The sequence below is a fragment of the Pseudochaenichthys georgianus genome, chromosome 9, assembly GCF_902827115.2.
Source record: "Pseudochaenichthys georgianus chromosome 9, fPseGeo1.2, whole genome shotgun sequence".
NCBI lineage: Eukaryota > Metazoa > Chordata > Actinopteri > Perciformes > Channichthyidae > Pseudochaenichthys > Pseudochaenichthys georgianus.
The window spans coordinates 12,952,808-12,969,307 of record NC_047511.1 but is presented as its reverse complement, the minus strand read 5'-3'; the positions used below and the strand labels follow the sequence as shown (position 1 = coordinate 12,969,307).

The window sequence follows — 16,500 nt, the reverse complement described above, 5'->3', positions numbered from 1 at the left end:
TAAATTAACTAATATTTCTCTTTAATCCGTGTCTCCAGGACCTGCAGGCTCAGGACCGGGCTCACCGCATCGGCCAGCAGAACGAGGTGCGCGTGCTTCGTCTCTGCACCGTCAACAGTGTGGAGGAGAAAATCCTGGCAGCTGCCAAATACAAACTCAACGTGGATCAGAAGGTCATCCAGGCGGGCATGTTCGACCAGAAGTCCTCAGGCAACGAGCGCCAAGCTTTCCTCCAGGCCATTTTACTGACTGAGGAGCAGAATGAGGTCGGGTGTGAATTATTTTGCAATAAGAAGATAAATGTTGGGGTCATTTTTTATTAAATGATGCATGCTGCTTTTGATTGAATTCCTGCAGACACAGCACTTTAGATACGATCAGGGATGTAGCCACCCTTCACTTATAATATTCCATGTTTTTGAAATGTAATCTCAGCAGCTTCATTTGTATTTGATAAAAATTAAAAAGCAGTACGTGACCAGTTTGTTTTGAACTGACCATGCAAGGCTCCTGTTGTGCTGAAACATTCAATAACTCGGCCTGTGTTTTGCTGTTTTTCCAAACTAGGAAGAAGATGAGATACCCGATGATGAAACTCTTAACCAGATGATAGCCCGCAATGAAGACGAATTTGAGCTCTTCATGGTAAGAAAAGGCACACATTCCTGTGAGATCTCATCGACATTTGAATTGCAGAGTAAGACTCCAAAAGCAACCGTCCTAAAGAGGAGACGCTGATAGCTGGTTCTCATACATTTACCGACAAAATAATTGTAGGTTTTCCATCATGTCGAGACTATTGTTCATTGGTTAAAATGTATTTCTTGTTCAGGCATCCGAGAATGGCGCGTTTGTCCCGCGGACAACACGTCATGCATAATAAACAACTAAATTGCCATGGATAAAGGCCCCACAGTCACCATGTCACTCAGTATACACAGTCTTTTACTGAAAAAAAAATGAAATGCTTGTTTAAATAGCTGTCCTCACAGAGCTTCAAGCCTCACTGGCTCCTCACGGAGTCGCCTCATATTTCTTTTCACCCAGCTCTTATTGACTTGCTCCATGATGTCTGGGTGCAAGATATTAAATATACCGTACTTTTCGGACTATAAGCCGCGACTTTTCCCCCCATTTTTTTTGTACAGCTAACGGCCACTAGGGAACCTCCTAAATCTATGGATTTTACAGGTAAAATTAACCACCTTTAACACTATGGGCTCTATGACCGGTCCGCGCCCGCCACCTCTAAGCGGCGGGCTCCAGCAGGAAAAGCTGGAGGCCGGAAAAGAGTGAGACAGGTAGCGCGCCAAAGTAAAAGTGGAACCGAGAGACAGAACGAGAGCAAGACAGACGGACAATTTAGCTGCTGCGGCTTATATGCAGGTGCGCTTTATAGTCCGAAAAGTACGGTACATGAGAAACCTGGAAGCAATAGGTTAGGGCTGGCAGCAAGTTTGTAACTTGTAGAAGGGCTTCGTCCAAAGGTGCATTTAGTTAAAGCAAAAATATGGCCTGAAGTTTGATGCGTATAGTGTTGTTAATACCAACAAGGTAGAAATCCAATGATTATTCCAGTTTGAATCATCTGTATTTTCTTCTCTGCAGCGCATTGACATGGACCGACGGCGGGAGGATGCCAGGAACCCAAAGCGCAAGCCTCGCCTCATGGAGGAGGACGAGTTGCCTTCTTGGATCATCAGAGACGAAGCTGAGGTGGACCGCCTCACGTACGAAGAGGAGGAGGAGAAGATGTTCGGCCGGGGGTCTCGCTGCCGTCGGGACGTGGACTACAGCGACACGCTCACTGAAAAACAGTGGCTGCGGGTAAAGTCTGAGCATACTTACTAAGCTATTATTTCTCTAACAAATATAGTGATAAATGTAACTGTGTGAAATTGTTTAAAAACCCATAATGTCTTTATTCACCTTCAACGCTTCTTCCCTGCAGTTACCTATAGCAATCTTTTGAAATATAATGTGCCGTTTAATTTAAGTTATTGTGATTTTTTTTATAGCAGTATTAGATATTACTGCAAATATTCCCTTGATCGCCCTTAGCCACGGTCATGTTATGCTTAACAGAGGTGTGTTAGCAGGTGGTAAAATCCAAATCGACCAATCAGAATACAGTGTTCCTCTAAGCCGTGTAATACAAGATAAACACTTAGCAGTCATTCATCTTTTCTAACTTAACCACTTTTTGCTTATGTTACACAAATTTGATCCCCTGCAGATGTTGTAGGTTTGCCCACTTACAAATAAATTAACAGTATATAAGTTTATCTTAACAGTGAGAGTAAGAATATCAAAAAGAAAATCCAGAAATTGACATTATATAAAAGATAAAAATTGATTTGCATTTAACTTTGGGAAATAAGTATTTGATCCCCTTGCAACCAACAATGATTCTGGCTCCCGCAGACCGGTTACATAAGTCCTCTTCTTTTAAAAAAGTACTCCTAATATCAACTTGTTACCTGTATAAAAGACACCTGTCCACAGAAGAAAAAGAAAATGGGCATCAATCAACAATCAGTCGCGGGCTCCACACAAGATCTGGCCCCGTGGGGTTTGATGATTATGAGAAAGGTGAGGTATCAGCCAGGAACTAAACTGGAGGAACTTGTTAATGATCTCAAGGCAGCTGGGACCACAGTCACCAAGAAAACTATTGCGAACACACTACACCAAATCCTGCAGCGCCTGAAGGTCCCCTGCTCAAGAAGAACATGAAAGGCCCGTCTGAAGTTTGACAATGAACATCTGAATGACTCACAGAAGGCTTGGGAGAAGGTGACGTGGTCAGATGAGGCCAACATCGAGATCTTTGGCATCAACTTGACACGCCGTGTTTGGGAGGAAGAGAGATGCTGACTATAACCCCAGGACCCCATCCCCACCGTCAAGCATGGAGGTGGAAACATTATGCTTTGGGGGTGTTTCTCTGCTAAGGGGACAGGATGACTTCCCTGCATCAAGGAGAGGATGTACGGGGCCATGTACCGTGAAATCTTGGCTGATAGCTAGCCAGTCTCCAGACATTAATCCCATAGAAAAGCTGTGGAGGGAGCTGAAGCTTCCAGGTGCCAAGCATCAGCCTCAAAAACTTCAGGATTTGGAGAGGATCTTCAGAGAGGAGTGGACCACACTCCTTCCTGAGATGTGCACAAACCTGGTGACCAACTACAAGAAGCGTCTGACCTCTGTCGGTCCAACAAGGGTTTCTCCACCAAGTACTAACACATGTTTTGCAAGGGGATCAAATACTCATTTCCCACAGTTTAATGCATATCAATTTTTATCTTTTATATAATGTCAATTTCTGGATTTTCTTTTTGATATTCTTACTCTCACTGTTAAAATAGACCTACCATTACAATGATAGACTTTTAGCAACTAAAATCTGCAAGGGATGAAATACTTATTTCCTCCACTGTATACATACAGTATATATACACACACACACACACACACACACACACACACACACACACACACACACACACACACACACACACACACACACACACACACACACACACACACACACACACACACACACACACACACACACACACACACACACACACACACACACACACACACACACACACACACAGCCAAGGTCTGTAGGTCAAGCCCTTACCATGACTGGATGTAAAGCTAAGGTTTAGCACAGCGGGGTGCTAATAGCGCCCAGTCACTCACAGCAAATAGACTGTGACACACTCCCCTAGAGAGACTTCTGAGGCCTGGAAGCTATGTCTTAGGTGTTTCAGGGTGAACAAGAATATAACTGAGAAACTTTGAGACAGAGGTGACAGTATTTTTGAAGTGTAGCTGCAGTTCAGAGAGGCTCTACTTAAAAGGAGAAAAACATGTGAGACGCTAAAGTAACATATCTAGACAGGCTTGACAGTCAGAGTTAAAAACACTGCCATGGTTTGTAATGATTGTAGATTTCACACATTTCATATTTCAATATGAATTCACGTGGGTGAGGATTAACTCTCTTTATTTATTTTGATGACGTCAGGCCGTTGAGGATGGAAACCTGGAAGAGATGGAGGAGGAGATCCGCCTGAAGAAGCGCAAACGCAAGAGACGCCAGGACAAGGACTCGTCGAGCAGAGATGAAGGGGGCTCCAAGGCCAAGAAGAAACGTGGACGCCCACCAGCTGATAAACACTCCCCCAACCACCCCAAAGTCACCAAGCAAATGAACACCATCATCGATACGGTCATCAACTACAGGGATGGGTAAGCAAATATAGTTACATCGTGTTAGGTGTCAGATTTGACTTCTTATAACTAGCACATCATCACATTGAGCGTGCAGTTGGCATCTCGCTTCTGAGAGCACAGCAGTTCTGTGTCTTCGTAAAATAACGAGTATGATCTGCTGAACTTTAATCAAGTTTTAGCAGAGGGCTCTAGGTGTTGCTGTTTTCAGCTGCTCCTACAACAATTGGGCACTTTGGAATACAAAAGGGAAGTCAAAGTCACAAACCTATACACAATGATATCAATATTATGTTCATAAATCTCCAATTCATCCTGATGGTTACCGTCTGAGCTAATGCCGAAAAAATACTTGGTACAAGTTGCATTTCATTTATGTCCAGGTTCCCTATTAGCGTTGTGTATAAATCCAGAATATTTTAAAACAGGTGCTTTTGCTTTTTGCTTTGACACTAAATCCTCTTGTTCTTCTCTTCTCTCTCACTCTGATTAGCCGAAATTAAGTTAATTATCTTTTTTCTCTATAAATAAATGAGAGAAAAAAGACATTTGGGGCAGATGGCATGTAATGTAATTGATGTTAGCCCTACAACGGTTTAACGCCAACTACCTTATGAAGCATCCACAGACTGTGATTAACCCAAAGAAGTGACTTTATAAACTTTTGATAAGTTGGAAGAAAGGGGCTGTGAGTTCTACTGTCCCTATGGTATATATCTAAATAGGAAGGGCATTTGTGTAATGGGGGTAAGAAAATCAGGAGTCAAATGCAGAATGAAAGAGGGGAGGCGGGTTCAAGTGTATAAAACAAAGAGCAAGCTTTATGAAATTAGTTCTGCACATCAGAGGGCTGCTGTGCCTCCTGTCATCATTAATGGACGTCTCTTTCAAATGACTGCTCAGAGAAGAGGATTTCTCATTTCTCTATACGCCTGCTGCTTCCCCTCCTCTCTTCTCGGTCCCACTCCTCGACTCCTCTGCACATCTCCTGTGGGCGGGACTAAGACACGAGGATATGAGTCGAGGAGGGGAACATTGGAAATGAGAAAGGTCTTAGGAAAGACAGGCATCAAAGACAAGACACAATTGGAGGAGGCAGCAAAAAACCCAAGGGCAGCAGATGATTTAAATCAGACAATTACACAGGTGGAGAGAATTAGCGCAAAACAATTACAAAGGCTGGGAAAAAATACTAAGACTGGAAGTAAAAATAGACATGGCAGAAAGAGAAAATACTTTTCAAAATAAAAGGGAAATATTGGTATACAAAAACCAAGATCAGGACATTTTGCTTGTTAGAGTGTAGCAAGTAGTTATTTGTAGTATATTTGTGTATAAGTGAACAGACAGCCTTGTCTTTGGGGACGCACACTTTGATAAACATCCTTGTGTTCTCTCAGTCCAACAGTTAAAGTTTGAGTGTGTAGTCTGTCCTGTTGTGTCTGCATTCTTTCCTTTTCAACCATGTGCAATATCAAAAGTATGCATGTCTCTGTCCTGTAATATTCACCCGTGCATGAAACAACTACTCAAATATGCACTGGCTGACTACTACACTAAAGCTTTTTCCAGGAAAATGCTACCCACCTTTCCAAAAGTCAAATTCTTTCCTCTCCCTGTTAACGGTTGTTAGTCCCAGAGCATCTCAATCACAGCTCTGGCACTCCTCTCCGTTTACTGGACTTGGACAGATTTTTAGAATTCCTACTTCCGGACTTATGAAATTCATGGTTTCGGTGATATTTACCCAAAACGAGAACTTGTTAAACATGAATGCAACCGAAATCTGAATTGGATCTTCCTAGAATAAGAAAAAATGATATATATATTTTCTGGAGCTAAGCAACTGTTTTGGCTCCGTTTCCTGACTGAGGTGTACATACAGCACAGTATGTTCTTTACAGATGTTGATCTGCTGTTCTGTCTTTCTTCCACAAGCCATTATAAGTATTGAAGCCTTGGCGATGTGTCTTTTAGGGGAGGAAACAATTGGGTTCTTTCCTTAAGATCCTTTTTGCCATAATAAAGAACTGAAAGGCATGGAAGATGTTTAACCCAATTGTAACACCTCATCCACCTTTGTGGGTTCAGCACGTTCACAATCCCCACTCAGCGAGTATAGGTCCTCTGGGATCAGCAGCCTTAAGATCACACTGAAAAAAGTGTAGGCAGTTCAGTTGTCCATTCTTAAAGCTAGCTATTTATTTTTAAAGATGAATACAGGGGTGTATTATTATAAATAATAATGGAAGATCTAAAATCTGGTAAATCAATACATCTGAATTAACAATTTCTTTTAAAAAAGAGGAATTTTCTTTTGAGTTTTCTCTCTTGCATGCACTGATGTCTATACTTGGCAGTCATTCATCTTTTCTAACTTAACTCTGTTTTCCTTATGTTACAAGAAAACTATGTTCTGTAGCCTTGGTTATTGTAAAGTGCTGATCTGGATATTTTTTCTGTGCAAAACACAGCAAATGCTGACAGATGCTTACAGATATGAAAATCAGTTTGAGTCAAAATCTGTTTTTCAGACATACAAGGGCTTTGTCTGGATGTTATGTGGCAGTACTATAAACACGGTCAATATACTTATAAAGGAATATGAAAGTGTACGATAGAAAAGAGAAACTAGTGATGTTGCATTGAGGTCAACACTTTTGTGCGATGCTGTTTTCTCACCTTGTTTTATATTGCCTTGGGATGTGTGTGTGTTCTCCTGTGGTCTGTCCAGTGGTGGCAAACGTTTTAGCTTCTTTACTTGAGTAAAGTACCAAACTGTATAAATACTCATTATTAAGTTAAAGTACTGCATCGAGAATGGTACTAATTTAAAGTCAAGTACAAGTATTTAAGTACTCAAAAGATATTTAAACATGAATAATCTAACATTTGTATATTCATTTATATAACAAAAAACTTCTTTGCAAATTTGCTGCCAATACATTTTCTATTAACTCACTCATGGTTTCAGTTACATAAATATAATGTTGGATGGTTTAATTTGCACCAAATAATCCTATTTTAAATTATTGTCGGTCAAAATCTGAATTTTTTAAGTAACTAATGTATTCATCTGTAAAATAAACATAGTGGGGTAAAAAGTAAAGCATCTGCTTGAAAATGAAATATCTACTTATACAACTATATTGTATACAAAAATATCTGTTTTAAATGTGTAGCAGCTGTGCAGTTTATGGATATGCTTTTTAAAAATGAGGGAAAACAAATAGGAGAACCTAGATTATGTTTCATTACAGAAATACATCCTTGTGTCTCCCCGTAGGATCTGGATTAGTTTAGTGGGAATGCCAACTAACTGTTATTCTACGGACGAAAAGTTTATTATTCCGCAGACTTATTTTGGCCCTCTTCTCCTCCCGCATTGAACATCGCAGAAACTCCGTTCAAACATCAAAACGTTCAGCTCGGTCGGGAATCGATTGCTATTACTTTTCTCATTCATAACTTTCATAATTCCAGAGATACATCCCATAATTCATCACATTTTTAACATTGAAGTCAATGGAGAAAATCTTCAGACTTCAACAAATCTTCATGCGACTTCAACTGCTAACTGTTCATTCATACTTTCACTCAGAAACCTCATTCCAACTTTAAAATGTTACACATCTTTCTGACATTATTCGTGTAAAACAACTTTTAAATCTGATTCTTACTTTTAGAGATATTAAACATTGTTCAGACCTTGGTAAAGAGGCCTTCTTCAGATTGTAGAGTGTGTGATGTCACAGCTAGAGTGGAGGACAGATTTAATGTTGCCTTCATATTTTCTTTTAAACCTGCCATAATTCCCAAACCCTACATTCCTGAGACATAATTGTTCATGACAAACGTAGGAAACATCTCGTAGATTGAAAAATAAAAATAAATTAAGCAAAATAATTAAACAAAATGCCTCTTGAGGGCATGAAGTGACAAAAACGTTCAACATGTCTCCATTAAACCCCATTGTAAATTCAGCCTCATCTTTCCCCACCACTGCAGCCACACATCTTTAGTTAATCTGCCAAAAAGGCCACATTATTAACCCGAAAGTACACAAAAAGTACACTTCAGATGCTCAAGTTCCTTGACATGCTTCACGCTTTGAAATTTCACCGATATCTGTTACGGTTCTTCAACAAAATGTTCACATGTAAGAGGTTTATCTCTCATTCAGAACAATGAAAATGTTCTCCTCTCACTGATTACTGCACATTACCATGGAAACCTTTGATCTCTGGACACGTTGTTAGCTCAAATATAAACACCTGTGTCATGGAACACGATGATGTCATAACTCCAACTGACATGCTCAGAGCAGCAGATTACAGATAATGGTTAACACTAGGGATGTAACGATATACCGAATATCGCGGTAAATAAACGTCCCAATACCGTCGTGAGACTGACAAAATCTACCGCGATTTTTTTTTTATATATATATTTTTTTTAAACACTTTTTTTTCTTTTAAACCTTTATTTAACCAGGTGGTCCCATTGAGATCATCGATCTCTTTTTCAAGAGATACCTGTCCAACATGGCAGCAAGTAGGTTACAACATAAACATAAAACAACAGAACACAAAAGGACATCGTATTTACAGGGCTACATTTACACACCTAGAGACATTGACAAGTACCAACAGTATATTTATATCTCGCCCTGTCAATAAGCCTCACCTTCTTGGCAAAAACTGTATTGTTTTGGAAGTGGTGGAGAGACAATGCACAGTTTGACCCACTGCTGTCACCCATGGCCAAAGCATATCTCTCCGTCCCACTGAGGTGGCGTTAGACTTTTTTGCTGTCCGTCATTTTGACAGACAGGATCGTAAAATGTCCGTCATAATCCCTTATTACCCATCGGGTCTGAACAGTTCACAAGAGAGCACGCTCGTGAACTGTCAACGGGGGGGCGGTGTTATGCCGTGTGTGCATGCACCTCGCGGGAGCGCACACAGCGTAAAGCAAAACCTCCCAGACATGTGTTGATCTGTAGGCCTACGGCAAAGTACGGTTTGGAAACTATATAATTTCCTTTTGGAGGGCATGCATAACACGGCATAACACCAGAGCCTCGCTGCGGGGAAACGTTGGCGCTGTTCCGAGTTTGTTCTAATCTGTCAAAATGACAGACTGCTTTCAGATTTTTCCGTCATTGATAAATAAAATATTCGGTTAACGCGACCACTGCTGTCCCAGCAACATCAGTACTAAGCGAGAGAGTTTTTTCCAGAGCAGGGGATATTGTAAATGCCCAAACATCCCAGCATATAAATACCTGGAAATGTGGACATTCTCATATTCCTAAAAACCTGTCTGCGATGAGTGAGTGACTAGTGAGTTTGAGTTGAGTTACTTGAAAAACTAAAGTGAAACTTGATTTATTTTATTGCAGGGTCTAATTATTAAATGTCCTTGTTTATTGGTGAGATGCAGTGGCACGAAGAAAATGCCTACTTTGTTTGGTAGTACTATAGGTACAAAAACACTGGTTTTCTTATTCCAGTCTGTTACTGCCACTTTGTTTTTGACACTTTAAAATACTGCTATCCTACTAAAATGCTGTACAAATCAGATTTCTTATGTAATAAAGAAACATTTACCGAGTAAAAAATTTTTTAATTGAAGAAAAAAAAAATGATGCCATAAAACAGCAGCAGACTTCAGATAATGGTTAATGGCCCTGCCCTCAACAGCTCTACGTGAATTATGGGGTGTCATCATATGCCGTTTCCATGGAAATGCATCCCTCGCCATAAAACACAATGTCGCTGTAACTCCAATGGAGACGGTCCGATCGTCCCCCAAACTTAGCTTGTACCAAATCCCCCTACCTTGTGAACCCTGTTGGGGTTCCACAAGGTTCCATTCTTGGACCATTACTGTACATTAATGACTTGCCTAATGTATGTCCTGATTTGAATGTACAAATGTATGCCAATGATGCGGTCATCTTTGTACACGGGAAAAATACTGAAATAATCACATCCTGTCTCTCAAATGCATTGGACAAGGTTCAACACTGGCTGAACAACATTTGCTTACAGTTAAATGGAAAAAAAACAGTATGCATGATGTTCAGCAAACGACCAGTCAAAATCAAAGGATCCAATGTGTTTTTAAACGGAGCAGAAATAGAACTAGTCCCCCACTTCAAGTATCTTGGAGTCATACTGGACTCGAACTTGACTTTTAAGAAACATATCAAGAAAGTCTCCAATACCGTTGAATTCAACTTGCAAAATGTTAAACAAATCAGACCTTTCTTAACTGTCAATGCTGCAAAGTCATATCTCCACTGTATGATTCTATCCCACATTGAATACTGTTTTACAAACTGGTCGTTTGCTTGTGCCACAAACCTGAAACCCATAGAACAACTGTACAAGAGAGCTATCAAGGTGTTTGACAGAAAGCCAAATTCATACCACCACTGTACCATCCTTGAAAAACACAATTTCTTGAGTTTTGACCATTTTAAGTCTTTTAAAAGTATGTGTTTTTTTTATAAATGTTTACATTGTTACCAGGGCAGGGAGACAACTGAGCGAGGTCTTCGTCCAGTTGCCTTCCAGGAAAGAGCTCCCGGAATATTACGAGCTGATCAGAAAACCTGTGGACTTCAAAAAGATCAAGGTTTGTCAATTACTGTGTCTCAGCAAAACATATGAATGATGGATATGATGGTTATAATGAAAACAAGGGGGCCATGGAGCAGAATGAAATATGATACAGAATATACGACTTTGGTTTAAAGGTGGGGTAGGTAATTTTGGAGAAACCAGCTCGAGTGGGCTAGAATTTGAAAATACACAGCCGGAACGAATCTCCTACTTCCTTACAGAGCCCCTCCAATGACCAATGAGGGCACGAGATAAGTTTGTGCACAGATGGAAGGCTGACAGGCAGGTAGGCCATCCAGTTATTTTAGCCGGGCTGGCTAAAATGATTGGTCGTGCTTTATACAGTACTACTGCTTCCACAGATGACATTTTTTTATGGATTTTTTGTCAAAGCACTTAAGATATTCATTGCTATCGGGATGTTAAGAGCATTCCATGGAATATAACAAAAAGTGTATATCGAGCCGGTTTCTCAAACTTACCTACCCCACCTTTAATGAAAAGCGCTATATAAATTAAAGTTATTATTATTACTATTGTACAGTGAACAGCACAAACACAAATATTATTTGATAGTTATAATATTTCTTTAAACTGTATCTTTGTAAACCATCAGACATGCACAGTATATTTTGCCAGCTGTGTAGTGTTAATTTCGTTGACTAAAACTATGACGAAATATGTTCGTCAACTAACTTTTTTTCCAAAACGAGACGATGACGAGACGGCACCGATGGCAGTAAACAATAACTGCAACGAAACCATCATGCAATATCGTTGACGAAAAGTGACGAGACGAAAATGTAGTTTACTAAATAAAAACTATGCCAAAATCTCTCTTTTCTTTCGTTGACGAAAAATGAGGAGACGAAATATTATCAAAGATAACGTTACATTTCTGATCAGTCAGTTTTTCTCCCAGCAGTTCCATTTCCGGTGCTGCGGCAGGGCAGCAGCTGTGTGTGTGCTGCCGCGGCGGCACATTTTAATTACACCGGGCAGCGGCACACTGTGAACTGTCAGGAAGACTCGGGTCTAACTCATGGTCTAACTAACCTTATTCAACATAAAATAAAATGGCAACAACAGGGCTTGGGAGCAGTGGTCGCGTTAACCGAATACCCCCCCGTCAACGCGAGTGAGTGATAAATTGTGTACTCTACGGGTAATAATGGATTATGACGGAAATGTTACGATCCTGTCCGTCAAAATGACAACAAAAAAGTCTAAAGCCACCACTTCTTGGGAGAAAGAAACAACGTGATATTTGGGCCCATTTTCGCTACAGGCGGAGAAAAAAAGCGAATGCATTGTTTCATCAGAAGGGAAGCAATGTGGCCAAAACACAGCTGGTAAAAACACCACAAACCTGACCAGATACTCTCTGCAAAGCTGCATTCTTAATCATTCAGCCTGTGTTTTTCATCAAATAAGGACAAGATATATTCTTATTTATTTATATATGCTAAAATGACAAATTATTGGTTTTGGCTAGACTAGTTTGACTGAAATGTTCTATATAATCTGATGACTAAAAAAGACTCAACAGTTTTCATTGACAAAAAGTAGACTAAAATAATTAGTTTTCTTTGACTAAAATATGACTAAAATGCTCAAACTTTTAGTCGACTAGATCTTGACTAAAATAGTTACTGTTTTAGTCGACTAAAATAAGACTAAAATGCTCAGACTTTTAGTCGACAAAACTTGACTAAATAATAACAGGATGAAGGTGACTAAATATGACTTAAACTAAAAAGGAAATTTAACAAAGGACTAAGACTAAAACTAAATAAAAAAATAGCTGACGAAATTAACACTACAGCTGTGTAGACATACAGTATGTGGGTTGCAGAAACTGTATACAATTGGTTTATTTTTTAAGCAAAAATGTGAATGATTGAATGTTTTCCTTATCTTTGTAATCAAGGTAAATTTGTTTTGAGTCATAAAACTATTTATTTTAATTATTCAGCTTTCTGCTTTTAATGAAACTATGAAACCATGTTTTTATTAGTGTTTCTCGCATCTTAGGGACAAACTGATTGCTCAAGAAAATAGTCAACAGACTAACAGTAACAACATCTTTCTTAGTTGCAGCGATAATTAACTTCAGTACAAGTAATAATTTAAATGTTTGAAATGTATTTGCATTGAGCATTGAATACCACAGGTTGTGAGAGCTCTCTGAAACTGAGAGGGATGAGTGTGAATCACGCTGATGTCTTCTCCGTCGACAGGATCGTGTGAGGAACCATAAATACAAAGGAGTGGGAGACCTAGAGAGGGATGTGATGCTGCTTTGTCACAACGCCCAAACCTTCAACCTGGAGGGATCCCAGGTCAGAACCCCAACCCACCCTCCACGTGTGAAACTGACATTTCCTTAAAGGGGCCCTATTTTGCTCATTTTCAGTTTCATATTTGTATTTTGTGGCTCTACTGTGACTTGTTTACATGCTTTAATGTTGAAAAAGCTCTTTATTTTTCTCATACTGCCTGTGCTGCAGCACCTCTTTTCACCCTCTGTCTGAAACCAGAGCCCAGTCTGCTCTGATTGGTTGGCTGTTGTGAACCGCTTAAAGATCTCCTGCCCCTTAGCCTATCACGTATGTGTTTAAGCGATAACCAATAGAAGCGCATGTGTTATATAGTGATGTCATTATGTTATGAAATTAAACAATGGACTTCAATTTAGCTTTTTCAGGAAGGGGGGGAGTGTGTGGGAGAGAAACTCCCACTGAGAGAACTGCGATGACACACTACAGGATAGGGTAAACCCTAAAAAGCATAGTACGGCCCCGTTAATTGAAGTCTTCTCATTAGGGCCCAAGCACCGGCAGCGAGTACTGGTTAATACCACAAAGAGCCCCCCACATATAACATTCATCTAGACGTATAACATTTGGGAGGCATATGTATCACATGGAGCTATACAAAAAAAACACTCTTGGAGGTGTATTGTAAACCAATCAGAAAGTCAGTACATACATGAATTAACATTTCTCATTGTTAACTCTCAATTTTCATTCCCCAGTTCAGATGGTTTTTAATCTATAGTCTCTTTCAATTGTTGTGCGACTGGGCTTTCCCTTGATTTTACTTTGTCAGCCTGTACACATAGCAACCAGGGGAGATGAGATACAAGGTTTTTCTTTAAAGACATGGTCTGTATTTCATTCCTATGTTTTGAATTGCCACTATCAATTAATAATTGGCTCTGTTTGTAGTAACAACCCCCCCCCCCTAGTTGTATTCTTCTTCCCTTTTCCTCTTCATCAATTCTTAATCCTTCCTCTTTTATTATCATATCAGCCTTTGGTCCAGCAGGTTCTTCTCTCCCATATTCCCAGTAGAACATGTCATTCATGCCGTTTGAACGTCTGTTTGCATTATTTCTTTTTTTTTCTTTCCCTCAGATATACGAGGACTCCATTGTCCTTCAATCTGTGTTCAAGAGTGCAAGACAGAAGATTGCCAAGGATGAAGAGAGTGAAGATGACAGCGATGAAGATGATGATGACGATGATGATGATGACGACGACGACGACGAGTCAGAGACTGAGGGTAAGAAACACAGTTTAGAGGCCATGCATACAAATACAAAGACACGCGCACGCGCACACACACACACACACACACACACACACACACACACACACACACACACACACACACACACACACACACACACACACACACACACACACACACACACACACACAGAGCTGTGGTTTGAGATACGCTTTTCCCCCATCCTTTACTACGGACTATTATTGTCTTCAGGCTGTAGCCCAGAAGAAAGATATCATGTAAAATATAGGAGAACAGAATTATAACACACAGGGAACACAAGAGTAAATTCTATAGCTCTTTAGGAGCTTTCTATCGATCTTTCACAGGAATTTCTTCAAAAGCACCGCAAGGAATGAGATGAAGACACTCAAAAAGCTCAGAGAAAAGCTAATGAGTAGATGGTAGGAAAGGGTTTATTTTACTCCTGAAATAATTCACGAAACATAATATTGTAAAATAAATATGTGTTATAAAGTATTATTTATAAGATGGTACACCCTTTCTGTCTAACAAAAAGAACACAAACAATAATGATGATAATAATATACAACATCTAATTCCTACAACATATATACAACATATAATTCCTAACGATAAGATATGAGCTGAAATGTATTTTAATTATCTGCTGAATGATATGTAGATATATAATTATGAGTAGATTATTGTTTGGTCTACAAAAAGATGAGACTTCACAATTTTGCATAGATTAATCTCAAGTTTTACAAAAAATGTCTTTGACCAACAGTCCAGCACAAAAATATATTGTATTTACTTTGATAGAAAAAAATGACAACTCTCATTATCTTGATTTAACAAGCTGCTGTTTTTGATTGAAAAATTATTTAAGATCAATTAACCTGTTAAGCCCCATTCCCCCACAGGCGGGGGAAAAAACGCATCACTGCAAGAAACAGCGTCTGAGGGCTTCTTAATATTTAAAAACCTATGAATGTGTCATACCCAACTAACGGGAAGAAACTCAGCTACCTGATGATACGAACCATCTTTACTGAAACAAAACACAAGTCTCACAAGAAGCGTCTAAATGAGCCCTGAGCGGAAAAATGCTATCGCACTTAGCACAGAACTCACATCTTAAATACCCTTATTACTTATCGTATCTACAAAAACAAGATATCGATTAGCAAACTGAGATTCCACAGAATCCGGAAATATTAGTATCATCACTGAGCGATCCGAACTCGCGACAGAGGAAGCGAAAACAGACATCACAACATGTAGCTTCATGGAGGAAGCTTCTTACCTTAGCTGTTGTTCTGATCAAAATGTGTGTTCAATGGCATCAAAACCATAAAAACGCTGCTGAAGGTTAATCCAATGGATAATCCAATGTGTCTGTCACTTTGAAATTATTCCTGATAATCCATCTTCATATTTACTAGTTTGAGCCTAGGTTTCAGTTTTCAGAGCATAACATTGCTTTCGACGTGCGCATAGCTCTCACTTGTCAATGGTAACGTGTGTATGTGCAACTTCCCCTTCGATTCTATTGGCTATAACGGTTAAAAAGAGGTGTTAATCACCAAAATCAACCAATAGGTTCCAGAGAAACCGCAAATCTTTTTGTGTGCTAAACCTCTCTAAAAAGGTCAAATGTCACTTGTTTTGCATCAATCTTGATACAGGGTACTTATTATATGTTATAGTTTGGATTCCTAAAGCTTTTAGTCTACTATCCCATGATTCAAGGGTGTTTTTCACTATAAGTAAGTATATTGATTCTGACTTTTCTACATCCAACTCACAGGTTTATCATTGCTTTGAGAAAAAAGATAATTAATTTACCCCTTTTAAAAGTGAAGTTATGGTAATTTGTTCTGGGAATGTAATTTTCGAGCCTGAGGCCTGAAAAACAGGCTTGGGTTAAAGTTAGGTTAAAAGATAGCTTGTTCTGTCAATTTTGTCAAGCTCTAATTGATGTAGATTGCAGCTTTTCAGTTCAAAATAAGATTCCAGAGACACAATTATATCAACTCGGATGAGCATGTTTTCTGAATAAGCAAACAATGACAAAGCCAAGAAT

At 39.4% G+C, this 16,500-nt stretch overlaps 1 protein-coding gene across 1 annotated transcript in view; it reads left to right on the top strand.

The window, feature by feature from the left end:
* Nucleotides 1-16,500, top strand: part of smarca2 (SWI/SNF related BAF chromatin remodeling complex subunit ATPase 2) — an 82,858-nt gene that overhangs the window by 57,988 nt on the left and 8,370 nt on the right. The window contains exons 26-32 of the mRNA XM_034091700.1: nt 39-266; nt 568-645; nt 1,609-1,827; nt 4,040-4,263; nt 10,785-10,890; nt 13,118-13,219; nt 14,297-14,444. Of these exons, the coding sequence (XP_033947591.1) occupies nt 39-266; nt 568-645; nt 1,609-1,827; nt 4,040-4,263; nt 10,785-10,890; nt 13,118-13,219; nt 14,297-14,444 (1,105 nt within the window). The remainder of the gene's footprint in view (nt 1-38; nt 267-567; nt 646-1,608; nt 1,828-4,039; nt 4,264-10,784; nt 10,891-13,117; nt 13,220-14,296; nt 14,445-16,500) is intronic.